Genomic DNA, 18639 nt, shown 5'->3' with positions numbered 1-18639 from the left:
ATTTTAATTGTACTCCTCTAGTTAAGGGGTCAGGGGCTTCACTAGGACTTAGGAATCACTTGGTGGAAACAATCAGCAGTATCACAAACACAGAGAATGATCCAGAAACACGTATAACTGGCCACCTGCTTTTAAAACTGTAACCAAGTAAAGTCTGCATTTGTGGAGAATAAAAACATACTTCCACATTTTCGATTGTTTTCTACGTATACTCTCTTAAATTCTTCACAGATATACACTTCTATCTTAGGCTAGCTGAAAGGCAAATAAATGTTATACCAAACTATAACCTCACAACCAAAATCTCTAATTCAAGACTATTTTATAATTTTATACAGAGAATCTTAAAAGCACTTTTAAAACTACCATAGTTGTTCAATATTATCAACTCTATAACTGACCTGATGACAAAAAAGATGCTTGTTATTATGAAATTAATAAAACCGTTTGGTTAAAAAGACATCAAAGGAAACTAAACTTACCTGATTTGTTCACTACAGTAGCCCTCAAAAGAAAGTCTTGGAACATTTTATTAATAAAAATAACCTTCAGGGTAAGTAAGTAATATGGTTTAGATTTGTGTCCCCACCCAAATCTCATGTTCAATTGAAGGAGGAGCCTGGTGGGAGGTGACTGGATCATGGGGATGAATTTCCCCCGTGCTGTTCTTGTGATAGTGAGTTCTCACAAGATCGGATGGTTTAAAAGTGTGTGACACTTGGGAGGCCGAGGTGAGTAGACTACTTGAGCTCAGGAGTTGCAGATAAGCCTGGGCAACATGGCAGAACCCCATCTCTACAAAAAATACAAAAATTAGCTGGGTGTGGTGGTGCATGCCTGTCATCCCAGCTACTTGGGAGGCTGAGGCAAGAATCGCTTGAACCCAGAGGTGGAGCTTGCAATGAGCTGAGATCGTACCACTGCATTCCAGCCTCAGCAACAAAGTGAGACAATGTCTCCAATAAATAAATAAAATCTGTGGCACTTCTCCTTTCTATCTTTCTCTCTCTGCCTTGCTGCCTTGTAAAGAAGGTACCTGCTGCTTCTTTGCTTTCCACCGTTATTTTAAACTTCCTGGTGCCTCCCAGTCATGCTTCACTACATTATCCCTCAAATGAACTGTGAGTCAATTAAATCTCCTTTCTTCATAAATTACCCAGTCTCAGGTAGTTATTTATAACAATGTGAGAACAGACTAATACAGAACGGAAGGGAGCAAAAGAGGCTTCCTGGAATCTTGAAAATGTTCTCTTTCTAGATGCTGATTTGAGGGTGTGTTTCACTTGCAAAAAGTCATGCACATTCTTACTTGTTACGCCTCCAGAAATTTTTCAGAAAAATCTTCCAGATCAAATTCTTCAATAAATTTCAATATATACTCTAAGAACTTAGGAAAAAAACATGACAGGGTCCTATTGTTAAGAATTACAGTGAACAATAGGAAAAAAAAGTGTATCCAACAAAATAATACTGCCAAAAAATATCTGATGAGTCTTACTTGGTTATCAGAAATTTGTTTGGTGAGTGGATCCCGTCGGGATTGCTGAAGAATATAGAGTCGAGCCTCATATTTTCTCATCAGTTCTTCAGTCTCCTCCCTGTGGTCATCCCACTGAAGACTGTCAATAATCATGTCCTCAAGCTGCTGCTGTCTTAGCTCAATACCATGCTGAGTGCCATCCCACTGGTTCTTGACCCTTTCCACTGAGGGTAGCATTATAAAAGAAAAAAAAAAAAATCCCAACATGTAACTCTCAGGAGAAAGAAAAAATACCAGATATCAAATGTATCACAAATAAGTCTATGAACAGAAAAAAGAAAGAAGGTGAGCTGATAAACACATTTTAAAGGAATTTTAATACACATCTGCCATCCTATACAATTGATATATTTCTGAAACCATGCTTGAGAAAAAAAATCTTGAACTCTATTTTCAGTGCTCTAAAACAACTCACAAGAAAATATCTACTATTATAAACAGATACTACCAAAACATTATAAAGAAAATAATTTTCTATTTAATTTTGTATTTATAGTTGTATTTATAGACCTGGTTTGATGAAGGTAGGGTTTAACAGTACTTCATGATAGAACTTTAAGACAGTCACTTGTTACCCTCAAAGGAGATTTTTCTCAGGCAGTCTTGATTTTAGAAGAAAATGAACTGTGTAAGAATATTTTTGCATTTATTTTAGTGTAGCAGGAAAATTTTCTAAAAGGAATTTTATATGTTCAAGTTCAAGAGAAACACTAAAAGTAAGAGACTCACGTACTATGCACCCAGCAGCTCTTCACCATAAAAATTCCACAGTTTCTTGTCCCTCGTCTTTTATTGTTGTTTATTTCTAGTCCTTTTACTCATTATCACCTTCTCTATTTCTCTTGTAGCTTCCTCTCTTCTCCTTTCTCTATTTTTAACATGGTTTTAAAGACAGAGAGATCTAAGGAAACTTTTTTTTTTTTTTTTTTTTTTTTTTTTTTTTTTTTGAGCGAGAATCTCGATCCCTCGCCTAGGCTGGAGCCCAGTGGCATGAGCTCAGCTTTTGCCTTGCTGCATCCTCCGCCCCCGGGTACAAGTGCTTCTCCTGCCTCAGCCTCCCAAGTAGCTGGGATTACAGTTGTGTGCCATCACACCCGGCTAATTTTGTATTTTTAGTAGAGACCGGGCTTCATCACGTTGGCCAGGTCTCAAACTCCTGACCTGTCTGCCTCGGCCTCCCAAAGTGCTCGGAATACAGGCATGAGCCACTGCGCCCAGTTGGAAAGTTAAATTTTTATTTTTTTATTTTTATTTGTATATATTGTTTTTGAGACGGATTCTCGCTCTGTCGCCCAGACTGGAGTGCAGCAACACGATCTCGGCTTAGTGCAAGCTCCGCCTCCACTTCCCGGGTTTACGTCATTCTCCTGCCTCAGCCTCCCGAGTAGCTGGGACTACATGCATCTGCCACCATGCCCGGCTAATTTTTTGTATTTTTAGTAGAGGCGGGGTTCCGCCCTGTTAACCAGGATGGTTGCGATTTCCTGATCTCGTGATCCGCCCGCCTCGGCCTCCCAAAGTGCTGGGAGGCCTTAAATCTTTTGTAAGTGCTGCACCCAGCCTTAAATTTTGTATTAATCACTTCAGAGTTAGTTTGTAATCTTGAACTGAGGTACTAATAAACAATAACTTAGAATATCTGCAAGAACCTGCTGATAATAAGTAAGTAGAATGTTAAAACCACACTGCTGGAAGATGCTTTGATTATCAGACAAAAAGAAAGGCTATAGTTAAGTACCAGGCCCAGGAGGAATGTAACTAAAACAAAACATTCCAGCTGAGTTATCATGGAACACTTTGGCAAAGTTCTTGGGATAATATATGGTTATAGTAAAACATGAAAGCTATCAACTGGCTGGGTGCGGTGGCTCACGCGGGTAATCCCAGCATTTTGGGAGGCCGAAGCAGGTGGATCACCTGAGGTCAGAAGTTCAAGACCAGCCTGACCAACATGGTGAAACCCTCTTTCTACCAAACATTCAAAATTAGCTGGGCGTGGTAGCGGGTGCCTGTAATCCCAGCTACTTGGGAGGCTGAGGCAGGAGAACTGCTTGAACCCGGGAGGTAGAGGTTGCAGTAAGCCAAGACTGCACCATTGCACTCCAGCCTGGGCAACAAGAGTGAAACTCCATCTCAAAAACAAACAAGCCAAAAAAAAAGCTATCAACTTAAGGTTGTTCAGAAGACCTTCAGTTATACTTACGTGACATCATTCTTTAAAACTTGCTCAATGAGACAATCTGTTTTATGATGTCGTAGCTGTTTAAATAAATTGCTTAAGTTTTAAACTTAAGAGAGGACAAAACTATCATAATGTTCCATCAATTAAAAAGTTACATAAAGTACTTATGACCAATTCTATTACTAATAGAATCTTTTAACATTAAACAAATGAAACCAAAGACATCAAGCGAGAGTAAATATCACAGGTTTGTCATAAAAAATAAGTAAATTGTCCCATTCATTGTGTGTTAAGCCCTAAAACCAGGTTACTATTGGTAGCAGGACATTCCTGCTGAGAAGAGTTTTTCATATAATGAGGAGTGATGAAGGCTATAGAACGTCTACACACACAGAAATATTTATATAGAGAGAGAAAATAGAGTGTGTACATTAAATAGGAAAGGGAAGATATTTAGGAGAAGGAAAGTCTTGTAAAAACGAATACACAAACAAACAAACACCTGAAAGAAGTTTTGGACAAAAAGAGAGGTGATGGAAAAAAAAAAAAAAAAAAAAACAAACATCAAGATGATAGAAAAAGCAAACTGGAAATGGTTTTGTCGATAGTTTAGTATCACTAGAGCAGAGGAGCTCCCCCATGATGTGAGGGAAACTGGCTCACTCCAAAGTTCCATAATAGGCACAATCCATCCATTCACAAAAAGAGAAAAGAAGGAAAACAATGTATTTAGTAAAAATAAGCCAACACTTTCATACACTAAAAGTTCTTTTCTAATGTATCTCCTATAATACCCTTGTTGCTACCATGATTTTTTTTGAAATCAAAACATACTTTTTACAGGAAGAGTAGCTGACTTCCTTCCCTTGAGAAAGATTAGGCTTTATCCTTCCAGTTTATACTTTGCCACAAGCATTTATTAGGTAGTTAATTTGTATTGGGAACTGTGAAAGGCCCGAGGGCAGAAAGATGGATATTCACAATCTATGGAAGGGAGAGAGAATTAAAGTAGTTGTGAGATCTATAATAAAGCTATGGGGGGAAAGGCCATAGAAGGAACTAAAAATAGAAATTAACATTCACCAGGGACCAGAAGAGGAGGGAAAGACATCACAAAGGGGGTGACATTTTAGCTGCTGCGTAGAATTTCACCTGGGAAGAAAAGGCCAAGAGAAAAAAAAAATAATGTGAATAAAGGTAAGAAGACCAGGAAATGTCAGGATATTTTAAGGAATAACAGCATAACTACAGGCTTGGCTGAGGGCTGAAGTGAGAGAAGGGGTAGCGGCAGCAGATTGTGACAATCCCTAGATGTCACTCTTGAGAATTTAGACTTCGTTTGCTATTGGTAGTACATTTCCACTAAGAAGGGTTTGTAGAAGCTAGATGCTTCTGAGCTAGAATGCAAACCCCAAGCAAGAATTTTTGTTTGCTATTGTTTTGTATGTTTATTTTTTGTTGTTGTTTTCTCTCATTTTTAACTAAAGTATCCCCAAATTAATGTCAGTCACATAAGCACATAGTAGTTGTTCAATAAATATTTGTGGACTGAATTTTGGGTTGAGTTAAAATACATACTAAGACCTGATTTTAGAGAATACAGTATAATGAGAGAAAGGATTTGCATTCTTGTGAGTTTCTCTGACTTTTTTTTATTCCTCTAAAAGAAAGCCTAAGTTAAGGGAAGAAAACCCAACGTGTAAGTAATTACTTAAGAGTCGTGATCGTAATAATTAAGGGCTTCATAAGGTCATTGTAACAATGTTCACAAAAGATAAAAACAAGAAAAAGCTACGTTTCTGTATAAATAAAGAGTAATAAATATTAAACACTATTACTCTAAGTTGAATAATCTTTGAAAATGTGTGGGGTTTGTGTGTGTGTGTGTGTATGTGTGTGTGTGTCACCATTTGCAGGGAAAGTGGATGATGATACATAACTTTTTTAAAAAAACTTACATTTTTCTGTAATTGCTGTTCTCACATCGGAACTGGAAGCTTTATTTTTCAAATTCTGTGCCAATGTAAAAACATAATCGAGCTGAGGATGGCGCTGTTCTAAGTCAGCCTTTGTAATCTGTTAAGTAGAAATGATTATTCGGATAGGTTAATAAGCCATATGAGAAGAATAATAAGCAAAACAGATGTGCTGACATCAAAGTTGTCATTATTTTCCTTCTCTCCGGCACAGTGAGGCATCAGCAACATGGCAGAAAATGAGTGCATGATTTAAAGTCAAAGATCCTGCATTCAAATCTCAGTTCTTCCATTTAGCACCAGAGTCACCAGGCAAGGACCTTTACCTCTCTGTGTTTTTGTTTTCACATAAAAGAAATAATAAAATACTGACACCTCAAGTACATCCAGTCTGAGGACATTAAATAAAGAAAATCCCTTCAAAAGCTGAAAAATGCCCTGAAACCATTAGCAGTTAGTGCTGCTGCTGATGCCTTGCATATGTGTTCTGTGTCAGATATGAACACAAACTAATGTCGTAGGGTTGGGGATGACATAGAAAAGTGCTAAGAGGAATAACTATATATTAAATCCTCTTAGACATGCTGTAGGTGGTTTGTCTCTCAGTGATGATAAATATGGGAGAAATGGCAACAACATCAGGAAAATCATGTGTTTTCAGTACAGAACTAATAACAGTCATAGAGACTAAAAAACAATTTACAAAAAATACAAATAGTAGCAAATGACTTTTTCCCAGTCCTTCCTCTTTACAAATTCACCAATTTTGTAGATTTCAGCTACTCCTCTGGTATCAAATGATTGCTCACAACTTTCAATCCTAAATCCCAGGGCACATGAATGTTGATCACTTCCTTCTAAATGGCATAAGGACTCCTCACCACAACACGTCTGAAACTAAATCACTCAAACTCTCATTCACACTCCATGTCTTCTATTCCTTATTTCCACTAATTGCAACACCATCATCTTAATCATTTCAGAAAGGGCTCTTTGCCTTGATTTAAGCATTTCTTGCCTCCAATCCATCCTAGTCTTCTACTAAAGCAGAGCATTGCTATCATGAGTTTCTAGCCATAATTTTTAAAAAGAAAAAGAAATGGGAAGAAAATACTTACCAATTTCTTACAGACTAAAAATCCAAAGGGCTTTGCATAGCCTGCAGGCTCCTTCACAAAGGGAACTTGAACTGCTTTTCCTGCCTTGCTTCACACTATATTTCTTAATTGCACAAATGTTGGCCCTACTGTCCTTCGTGCCTCCTGTATCATATGACTTTATTCACTCTGTTCCCTATACCAGGAATGTCATCACTTTATCCTAGATACCAAAACCCCACACAGTTTGCTTTCCATCACTGGAGAAGGGATCCCCTTCCTCATCCCGGCTCCCCCAACAGGTTGCTTGTACTTGTCCTGAGGCTTTTATTAGACTCTTGCCTTGCCACAGTAATTTGTCAACTCATATGTACTCAGTGCCTCTGCCTCGGTGTGGGCTTATTTTTAATGTGGGGATAGAAACAGTACCTACCTCACAAGATTATTACATAACTGAATGAGATAACATGTATAAAATACTTAGAAAAATGACCAGCACACATGAAGCACTTAATAAAAGTTAATAATAGCTGTTATTATTATTTTATTGTCGATTCCCAATTTCTACCTAATTCTTGTCAGTATCCTTGTACCACTTGCAACCCAGAACTTAGCACACACTAAATAGGGAAAAATAATTTTACAAATTAATATTAGATGGTACATGTATAGTAATAAAAGTATAGGAGATACTCACTTCTCAAATCAGAAATTAATCTCATTATGAAATATATGTTGCAAAGGCACTTTAGGAGATTATCCTACATCACACAATAGGCATGAAATGTTAACACTAGCTTATGTTTATACTAATGTGCCTAGCTTTATGGTATCAGTTTTAGATTTTAAAAATGCACTGAGTCTTTAGTTTAAGTCATATCACAACAGTATAAATGCAAGAAAGGTTCTATGCTTTGTAGTTAGCCCTGGATGGTTGTTTGACAGATACAGAATTTTTTAAACCTCATTCTCTCATAGTTTAGGATAAACAAAAGGGATTCAAACAGATCTAGTCTACTTCTGGGTTGTGGTGTTTCCATGACAAGCCTTTACCCTATGCACCTACTTTCATTCGGGAAACGGTCTTATTGATCTCTTCTACATCCCCGACAGTGACAATGTTGGACTTCAGCATCTGGTCGATTAATACCAGCCAGTCGGCTAGTTCTGTTATAGTTTTATCAAGATCAGCAGGAATTGAAATTTCTGAAGTACGATGAGACTGAACAGGAATATCTGACGCAGATGATACTAGCACCACCTTTTGGACACTAGGATGAGCTGAAATAAAAAACGTAGCAAAAGAGAAATCAATCAACAGGATGTTTTAATTATGGTGGTGTCACGGTGCATATGTATGTGTATTTAAATAAAATTTAGTTTAAGTAAAAAAACTCTAAGAGGTTATTTTTTCATACTGAAATGGCTATGGCATTACCTGTAATATCCATATGTCTTTGGTAGCTATCAAGCCAATGAAACAGTTTTGCAACATTCTAGAACGTAATCAACACTGACACTGAGAAAAACTAAAAATACAAATGTGGGAGAATTGGAAGTATTATTTTATTTTGGCAAGATGATTTTAATTATAAAGCCAACTTATTCAAAATTTTTATTCTTTTTTCATTTAACTTTATAATGTGAGCATATTTTATTCTTATTAAACACAATTGTGAATACCTATGTAATAACCTATACCCATGTTCACTTTTATTTAACCCTTTGATATTTAGATTGCTCCTGAAATTTTATTTTAATTTTAAAAAAACTTGGAAGGAATATCTTTTTGTGTAGAGTATGTTGCACGTTTCTGATCCCTATCTTAGTATAAATTTCCCAAGTAGAATTACTGAGTCAGGAAATACAAAAAAAGTATGTATTTAATATCCATTGCCACATTGATTGGTTTTGATACAATAAGTAGTTGAATTAGTAACTAAAACCATCTGTAACTGACTTCAGGTATGATATATTAGATGAGGCTTAAATAATTTTCTAAAATGTACAGCCAATCTGTGAATTCAGCACAATCCTAATAAAAATCCCAACAGGGTTGATTGTAACTTAACAAAATCATTAATTGAAATTTCTGGTTATAAAATTAATATAAAAGAGAAAACGACAAAAAACAGTCAATTTTATTATTATTATTTTTTTTTGGTAGAGGAATATGCCCTCCCAGATACTAAGTTATATTATTTAGTTAATAATTATTAACTCAGTATATTATGGACTGAGACATTTAAAGAGACCAACAGAAGAGAAGAGTCACAGTGTGTAGGTGGCAGAGAAATCTGACCTTGGCAGAGACTGAATTACAGATCAATGAAGAAGAATTTACTGTTCAATAAAGTGGTGACTCACGGCTGCAGCAGGGAAATGATGGGACTGATTTTAACCTCACATGCACCATAGAAAAATTAATTCTTAGTGGATTAAGGACCCAAATATGAAAAACAAAATTGTTAGTTAAAAATATGGAATATTTTTATTACTTCAGAGGACTGAAGTAGCTCTCAAACAAAACACAAAAAAGGGAAGCTATTAATAAACCATTAATGGTTAAGAATTCCAAAGAGCACCATAAGTAAAGATTTTAAAAGCCTTTGAAACAAGAAAGGAGATGGTATTTGCAATGCACATTCCACACAAAGAACTGATAACCAAAATACTTTTTTCTAAAACTTAAAAAATCGTCTAAAGACAATCCACAAAAGAGGAAATTTAAAAGGCAATAAACATAAAAATGTGAAATAAATGTCCGACCTCATCTATAACTGAGATAGTACAAATTAAAAGGAAATACCCTATATCCAATGACCACCATCAGCAAAGTGACATCTGAGAAGCTCCAGGTTTCTAGAGACCCTTCCAAGGGTCGAGATGCCTACACTATTACCATCAGCATATTATTTGCCTTTTTAGGCTCATTCTCTCCCAAGTGTACAGTGTGTTTTATCTAAGTCTACATAACATGTGATATCACAAGAGACCAAATGCAGAAGCAGAAATAAGAATACAGGTGTGTTCTATTAAGCTAGACATTTAAGAGATTTCAAAAAATATAAAACTGTAGCTTTTCCAGGTTTTTGTTTGTTTTAGAAAATAGTTGGTTTTTTGTTTGTTTGTTTGTTTTTTCTTTGAGATAGGGGCTCACTCTGTCACCCAGGCTGGGATGCAGGGGCATGAAAACAGCTCACTGCAGCCTCAACCTCCTGGGTTCAAGTGATTCTCCCACTGCTGCCTCCTGAGTAGTTGGAACTATAGGCCTGCATCACCAAGCCTGGCTAATTTTTTTTTAAATTTTTTTTACAGGGTCTCCCTATGTTACCCAGGCTGGTTTCAAACTCCTGGGCTGAAGTGATCCTCCTGCCTCAGCCTCCCAAACTCCTGGGATTATAGACATGATCCCCTGTGCCCAGCATCTTATACTAATATGTTACAAAACATGCTATTTTTGTTAACATATAAAACCTTTATTATTATTATTAAAGAACTTAATAAATGAATTAATGGAAATGTTTTCTAGTTAGGTAAATATCGATAGATATCACTTACAAAAACAAAAGCTCTCTGAGAGTCCTCAATAATTTTTACAAGCGTAAAGGGGTCCCGAGAACGAAGTGTTGAGGTGCTGGTAATGTTGTAGAACAATAAGAACCCATCACACACAGCCAGTGTCAGTGTAAACTGGGTCAAGTAATCTAGACAGCACCCTAATGGCAGCTACTGAAGTAGAAGGCACCCATACGCTATAACCCAGTGATTCCGTCAATAGATACACACCCTACAGAATACCTCACACATCCTTCTGCCCAATCTTCACTTTTAACTTTTTTTGTAGTTAAAAAAATTTATTGTTTTAATTCACCAAATACCTATCAAGAACCTATTATGTGTAAGGTACTATTCTAGATGCTGCAGGCATGGGAGTGTGCAAGACAAAGTTCAGGCTGAAGTGCAATGGTGCGATCTCGGCTCACTGCAACCTCCACCTCCTGGGTTCAAGCGATTCTCCAGCCTCAGCCTCCCGAGTAGCTGGGATTACAGGCACCCGCCACCAGGCCCGGCTAATTTTTGTATTTTTAGTAGAAACAGACTTTCACCATATTGGCCAGGCTGGTCTCGAGCTCCTGACCTCAGGTGATCCACCCGCCTCAGCCTCCCAAAGCGCTGGGATTACAGGCGTGAGCCACCACGCCCGGCCAGAGCTTGCATTCTATAGCGAAAATGGATGTGTATTATGAAGTAAAATCAATACAAGAAGACAAAGAGAGACAGGGTGTATCTGAGATATTGTGGGTATAAAAGGGCTATCCTAGAAAGGGATATTTGAAGAAGAACTAAAGGAAGTGAGTACGTGAAACATGAAAATATCTGAGAGAAGAACATTTGCGGAAGACAAGAAGAATGGCAAGCACAAAGACCAGAAATGCATATGTTCCTGGCATGTTTGAAACAGCAAGAAGACCAGCGTATTTGAAACAGAATGAACAGAGGGAAAAGTAATAAGAAATGTGATTAGAGAGACAGGCAGATATGCATGGTGTTCTGGACCAAGACCAGACTTCGGAACTCATTTATGTGGATGGAAGTGATTAAAAGACTGTGATCGAAGAAGCAACACAATCAAACTTAGGTTTAGAAAGCATCACTCTATCTGTTATCAGAGGGATAGGTCATGGAGAAGCACTGAGGCAAGAATAGAATCAGGATTATGAGTTAGGGGTATATTCCAATAATCGAGATAGAAAGATGAGGGTGTTCAAGACCATGGAAGTAGGTAGAATGGAACATGGAAATGATACTACTTGCTGATGGCTTGAATATTAATTCCAGAGAAGAGTTGAGGTTGACTCCAAGTTTATTGGCCTAAGGACTGGGTGAATCATCTACAGTTAAAAAAAAAAAAAAAATTGTCTACAGTTCTGGGACTGGTAAGCATAGGTACAGAAGAGAATTTACAGGATTGTAGTATATCCAATGTTATGTAATATTGTACATCAGTTTAAATGAGCAAACTAGAACTACATGCATCAAAAGGTATGGCAATAAGGATGATCCAGTAGAGTATTAGATAAAGAGGATATGTAAGCAGCCCAGAGAAGATGGGATCCTATGCATAAGTGGAGGAGTTTGTCTTAGAAAGGAAAAGAAATAATAACCCTTTCTCTGAACAGGAAGGAAGTATGTAGAGTGTGTGAGTACAGCATCAGGTAGTTTGATGGATTCTCTGGTGGGAAAACAAAAAAGATTTTATCTGGAAAAAGAAAAAGTTTTTTTTTTCTTCCTTTAAAAATGAGATGAGGTCATTAGTTGAGAAATGAGTACCAAGGAGTACTCAGAAGAAAGTATGGTAGGACTGTCTCTTAGTGCTGAGTGCTTATTTGAGATAGATAGTCATAGCTCTGAAATGAGTACAGTCAGCAAGGTGTTGGCAAGGATGAACCTCAAAAACATTATGCTAAGTGAAAGAAGCATCGTACGATTCCATTTATATGAAATATCCAGAATAGATAAATCCATGGAGACAGAATGCAGATTGGTAGTTGCCAGGGGCCGGGAGTAGGAGGGAATGAGAAGAAACTGCTTAATGAGTAAGAGGTTTTACTTTGGAGTGATAGAAATATTTTGGAACTAGATAGAAATAGTGGTTGTACAACATTTTGAATGCATTAAATGTCACTAAATTGTTCACTTTAAAATGGTTAATTTTATTTTCTAAATATAATGTTAAAAAGAAGAAGGAACTGCATTAAAACATTGTGTAGGAGGAGAGAGACATACTAAGATTAGCTTCAGGTCTCAGGCCCGTCCCAAGAACAAATAATTTGTTAAAAATGAGCCATCCACCTAATGGAAGTTGTAGCTTCGCTGTTAGCTTTTTATACTTCTAAATATGTATTCAGATTTTCCCTGCTCTTTTACCATAATGAAGTTTTAAAAAGAAAGATAACCCATGACGATTTTATAAAATGCATCAAATCCGTTCCCTATGATTATGGAGTTGAGCTTGTATTTGCAAAGCAGCAGTACCCAAATGTCAACTCAAGTGTTCTGAATATTAATCAAGAAACTTGATCAGGCCCCCAGGTATTTTTTGTGCAAATTTCCAGAAAGACAAGTAATAAAGAACACAAACATGGCCCTCAATTAGCTTGCAATCTCAAAAAATGAAAAAAAAAAAAATCTTGTCTCTCATCACTTTTTCCAAAACTTGAGGGGAAGGAGGAGGAGAAGAAGAAAAGAAAAATAAGAGGAATAAGAAAAATAAACAGGACCGGAAAAAAAAAAAGAGGCGGAAGAGGTAGAGGTGGAGGGAAGAGGTAGAAAGCAGAAGGTGGACATGGAAGTCAAGGAGGAGGAGAAGGAGGAGGGAGAAGAAAAAAAGCAGGGAGGAGCAATAAAAAGAATCAGCAGAAGCAGCTGGCAGGGTGTGAGTGGACAGTTAGTCACATTTGGGGTTTTGCCACGTGACTCAACAGAGGAAGAGCAGGGCATGATGGTTCAAAAAATCTACAAGGCAGTGGCGACAGTGGCTATGGGGCAGCAGCCTGCGATCTAATCTGGATAAAGAGAGAAGGAAATAGTGGAAAACATTCTTCTTTCTCCACATCCAAGTGAGAAGTATTTGTCTGCTAGCATGGAGAATGCTTCTAAATCCCCATCTCCCACCTGCTTCCCAGGATATCTAAGCCTTTTGTTCTCAGTCACAATCAAGGTCTAATTACATATCCTAACCAACCTCACATTAACACAGCAAGTTAAAGCTGATTTCCTGCAAAGCTGCATGGACCCAGAAAACTAGTCCCCAGTTTTTGCACCTAGCCTCTCATCTTCCCTTCAGCAGGACCTGTGGATGCCCAGGTAGCCCTGGAGTCCAGAGAAAGGCCAGCCTTATCTACCGTGAGAACAAATGCCTTGCCCATACTGGGCAGCCAAATGTGTCTTGGGTTTAAGAAGATGTTTTTTTTCAAATCATTGAAAGTAGATTAAATAAAGAAAATGGCACAATGTTACTAAATAAGTCTTTCTAATTCATATATGAGGCTCATATCACAAAATTTTACTTTATTGATTTTTAAAAAAATTTTATTAAAGATAAACTATATCTTACCAGCAATCCTTGTCTGTGAAACAGAACTGGGCTCCTGGATGCACTCCTTCAGGGTGGTAGGCACTTCTCTGCAAATCTACCACATCAGGACAAGCAGAAAGAGAAAAATACTATATAAATAAAGATGACTGTAGTTCAAAAGAGGAGGTGTTATTGTGAATGGCAGCTCTGCCACTCTTCTTCCCCTAACCACCTAAACTTCTGGCTCTACATTCACTCTCCACTGCAATCTTGTTTGAGCCCCTAACTCTGCTGACATTGCTATCAAAAACACCAACCAGTCCTTAGCTGTCCTGACCCATGTGTACCAGTTAATGCTGTCCACTCCCCCTCCCTGGAATTCTGTTATCACTCTGCAATTCTAGCTGTCCTCCTGCCTCTCTGGCTGGCTCTCCTCAATTTCCTTCACCAGCTCCTTTTCCTCTGCCCATCCATCAAATACCAATATCCTCCAGGGTAGGTGTGTTGCTCTTCTAGCCCTTCACCCTGGGCTCTCCCTGAGTCCTGGTTTCCAAAGGTTTCAGGAATCAAATGGAGTTTTGAGAGGCTATTTTGAGAGGCTAAAGACTGCCCAAAACATATCTTCAGTCCAGCCCTTTCTGTGAACTAGATATTCAGACATGTCCAAATCTGAATTCCTTTTCCCTGTCTTCCCTGATACCCATTTCATAAACTCTTCTGAAGATTCTAATTTTTCTGTATCAATTCTTAGGATCACTCCATCTATCTCTGTAGTAAAGCTATAGCAATATTTCAAAAATATGACTTTCCTCTCCTTAAAACCCATCAATAGCTGTCCACTACCCTCAAAGTGGTAGACTGTTTGCAACATGGAGCTCAAATTCCTTGTGATGCACAGTGAGTCCTCCAGGCTCTCATCTCTGAGAACATCCCTCAGCCTTTCATTCTACATTGAGCTACTTCCTGGACCTATATACACACTGTGTTCATTCTCTATCTCTTCTAGACACTTTCATTTGCCACTTCTCTCTACATTGCCCTTTCCCTCGTTCTTCACCCGACCAATTCTTATTCATCCTTCATAAATTAACTGGAATGTGATCTTTTCAACAAAACCCTCCACAGCTACCCCTCAAAGCCAGACAGGTGCTCCACCTTTATGTGCCTATCAGTACCTGGATATTAGAATTGCTTGTCTACTGGTCTCATCCATGATAAGCTCCTTGAGTTAGAAGGAATGCCGTGCTCTTTAATGCATTTCTATCTCTTAAAATGATACCTGGCAGAAAGTAAGACTCCAATAAAAACCTATTGAGTGAATGAATGAGTGTATGAATGAATGAAATATCCCATGTTAGAATTAACCAAAGTATGTTTGTTGAGATCTTCTGCACAATGAGCATTCTTGGCCCCAGACATTCATAATTCACCAAAGTGAATTATATTAAAATCTACATGAAATCCTGCAATAACAAAAGCTCTAGCTTTGTCTGACATAGTGCACCCAAATTAACCACTGTGCTCTTTTCTGCAGAATACCCACTGATACCCTTCGTGTTAAATAAATATGTGTGCTTTGACTGAATATGGACAGCCTTTCTAGCAAGGGACACAAGACCTAATATGTCTGGAAAGGAATGTAGGGGAGAGAGAGCAGTGGATATTGTAGGAGAGATCAGATGATGCCAGGCCATGAGAAGTCTTATAAGCCAAAAATGCATTTTGGCTTTGACCCTGAGCAAGAGAAAACCATTGGTGGACTTTGCTCAGAGAAGTCACTTGATCTGAACTGTGTTTTAACCAATCATATTGACTGCTTTGTCTAGCACAGAGTAACAAAGGGCAAAGGAAGAAGCAGGGGAGATCGGTGGGGCAGACTTTGTAGTCATCAAGGGAAGACATAATGGCAGGCTTGAAACAAGTGAGTGGCAATGGGGGTCGTGAGAAGCAGTCAAATGTATGATATTTTTTGACCTAAGAAGAGCTGAAAGAATTGTAGTGGAAACATCTATGTGCCATCTGACATCCACAACTGTCAAACTTCCGCTACGTTTGCTTTATCATATGTAGCCATCTGGCTAGCCAATAAACCATCCATCCAGTAGATATGCACTTTCAAGGAAAAGCTGATAATGGTGACTGAGGTATAGTTTTTGTTTTGGGGGTTTTCTTCGCTTCTTTTTGTGATAGGATTCATATACCATAGGATTGACTCCAATGTTTCTGACTTAAGTAATAATAAGGATGAAACTTCCATTGACTAAGGTGGGAGATGTACATGAAGGCACAGAAGGGAGAGGGATATCAAGAGCTCGATTGTGTATGTTAGTTTGAGGTGCCTACTAGACATTTAAGGAGAGATAGGTAGTTGTATATGCAAGGTATATGAGCAGGTAGTTGTATATGCAAGTCTAGAGTATGGAGAAAGGTCCAGACCAGAGATACACATGTGTGAATCACAGTGACTCAACAGGCAGTGAGACCAGATCAATAAAGCACCTGCATCATTAGCTATAGGATAATGGCTACCATTTAAAGAGGATGAGAGAGAAAATGACAGATATGGAGTCCATCCAAATCAAGGACAGAGATATATCCATTTAATGTCCTATATAGACCTCATACTCTGATATGGTATGTACCAGGTCTAACAACAACAAAAAAAAATCTATGATTTTATCTACTTTTAACAGTTCAATGGCAAAAAAATAATAATAATGGTAGGAGGGAAAAATATCTTAGCTGTATTTGTAGTCATATGCCATTACATTTCACTGGAACCTAGTAAATATATATTTAATGAATGAAATCATTGAAAATAAACATACATGTGTGAAAAGTCACGTGCAAAGTCAGGATGCTATTTTCTTTTTTGTTTGTTTGTTTGTCATCCAGGCTGGGGTCCAGTGGAGTGACTGCAGCTCACTGCAACCTCCACCTCCCAGATATAGGCAATTCTCGTGCCTCAGCCTCCCAAGTAGCTGCGATTACAGGCATGTGCCACCATGCCTGGCAAATTTTTGTATTTTTAGTAGAGATGGGGTTTCACTCTACTCTACTAAAGTAGAGTGTTGGCCAGGCTGGTGTCAAATTCCTGGACTCATGTGATCCCGCCCATCTCGGCCTCCCAAAGTGTTGGGATTACAGGTGTGAACCAATGCACCCAGCTCAGAATGCTATTTTAAGGTCTTCATTTTCAGAATATAATCACTGGAATCTTCTTACCTAATTCCAACATATATTCATTATTTAATGTAGTATATAATGTACAAATTCCCTAGGCCAAAGAGTTCCATATAAAATAAAAAGTATTCTTCCAGAATATATGCCTCTGTCTATGATCGATAAAAAATATAAACATTAGTAAGCTTTAGTAAAATTTGCCCCATTTAGATATACTTGAAAGTAAAGCAGTTACATGATCCCACATCTCTGACAACAAAATCAATCAGTTTGAGATATGTGTGATAGTAACTTTATACACACCTTATTCCATGTCATATTTACAGTCCTTAAGCTTTCTGAAATTTTATCCCTTTCAGGTAAACTCAGACTTTGATCTGAAAGTATCTCCAATTCAGTTCTATTCAGCCATTTGAGTTTTTCAGCGTGTACTTCCATTTCTTGAGTTAAGTCCTGGAGAAGTTAAAAGACAGGTGTGGTTAGAAGGTAATCAGATAAAGGAAAGTTCAAGAACTGTATTAGAAACCTTTTTGACATTATATAAATGTAAATTTCTAATTTGGTAAGTGAAAAATAAACTTATAAGAAGCTTAAGCTCATGCTAACAAATGATGACTAACGGGAGTGAGCACGTGCCTTCCGTGTGTATTTTTGCAATCCTGGGCACAAATGCGCTCTCTGGTACTCACTGTCTCTTAACCAGGTCATATATTATTTTTACATTACTAATTTAACATTCTGTTCTTATCTCCTCCTTGCTATTCCATCCTAATATACTGTCCCACCTTTTCTAACTCTCCCCAAATTGTTTACAAAAGAGACATTCCCAAAGAAACTAGTGAAAATTTTAGATAAAAAAGGAAGTTTGTTAGATATTGTCACATTTTAAAAAGAAAACATAATATATGTTTCACAAAATATTTTTCATCATTATTCTATGTTTCTTTCTCCAAATGTTTCAATCATACTCCTTTATAGACAAAATTTCTGATTGAATTAGTAAGTAACCTTTCACATACACTTTTATGCTTGTACATGTATGAATACACACTCATAATTTCTTTTCTTTTTTTTTTTTTTTTTTTTTTTTGAGACAGACAGAGTCTCGCTCTGTCACCCAAGCTGGAGTGCAGTGGCACAATCTTGGTTCACTGCAATCTCTGCCTCCTGGGTTCACGCCATTCTCCTGCCTCAGCGCCCCGAATAGCTGGGACTACAGGCACCCACCACCAAGCCCAGCTAATTTTTTTTTTTGTGTGTGTGTGTTTTTAGTAGAAATGGGGTTTCACCGTGTTAGCCAGGATTGTCTCAATCTCCTGACCCTGTGATCTGCCCCCCTTGGCCTTCCAAAGTGCTAGGATTACAGGCATGAGCCACAGCACCCAGCCCACAATTTCTTTTTTAAAATAAAAATGTGAGCATATTATGCTGAGTGTTCTGCAACAAGTATTTTAATTTTTAACACAAAAAATATTTATGAATACAAAATGTACGGATATTTAGATATATTTATACATCTATATATGTATGAATTTTTATAGATTGTATACATATACAACCATAAACAATACTTGTAGCCG

The 18639-nt window shown here is 37.6% G+C and overlaps 1 protein-coding gene across 2 annotated transcripts in view; it reads right to left on the bottom strand.

Moving 5' to 3' along the window:
- UTRN (utrophin) overlaps positions 1-18639 on the bottom strand; it is a 581550-nt gene that overhangs the window by 312164 nt on the left and 250747 nt on the right. For both annotated transcript variants that reach the window (XM_025381643.1, XM_025381644.1), the window contains exons 45-49: positions 17363-17512; positions 13916-13991; positions 7862-8076; positions 5681-5798; positions 1499-1704 (exon numbers count right to left, since the gene is read on the bottom strand). In XM_025381643.1, the coding sequence (XP_025237428.1) occupies positions 1499-1704; positions 5681-5798; positions 7862-8076; positions 13916-13991; positions 17363-17512 (765 nt within the window). The remainder of the gene's footprint in view (positions 1-1498; positions 1705-5680; positions 5799-7861; positions 8077-13915; positions 13992-17362; positions 17513-18639) is intronic.

The sequence above is a fragment of the Theropithecus gelada genome, chromosome 4, assembly GCF_003255815.1.
Source record: "Theropithecus gelada isolate Dixy chromosome 4, Tgel_1.0, whole genome shotgun sequence".
Taxonomy (NCBI): Eukaryota; Metazoa; Chordata; class Mammalia; order Primates; family Cercopithecidae; genus Theropithecus; species Theropithecus gelada.
The sequence above is the reverse complement of the archived record's forward strand: the minus strand, read 5'-3'. Positions and strand labels throughout refer to the sequence as shown.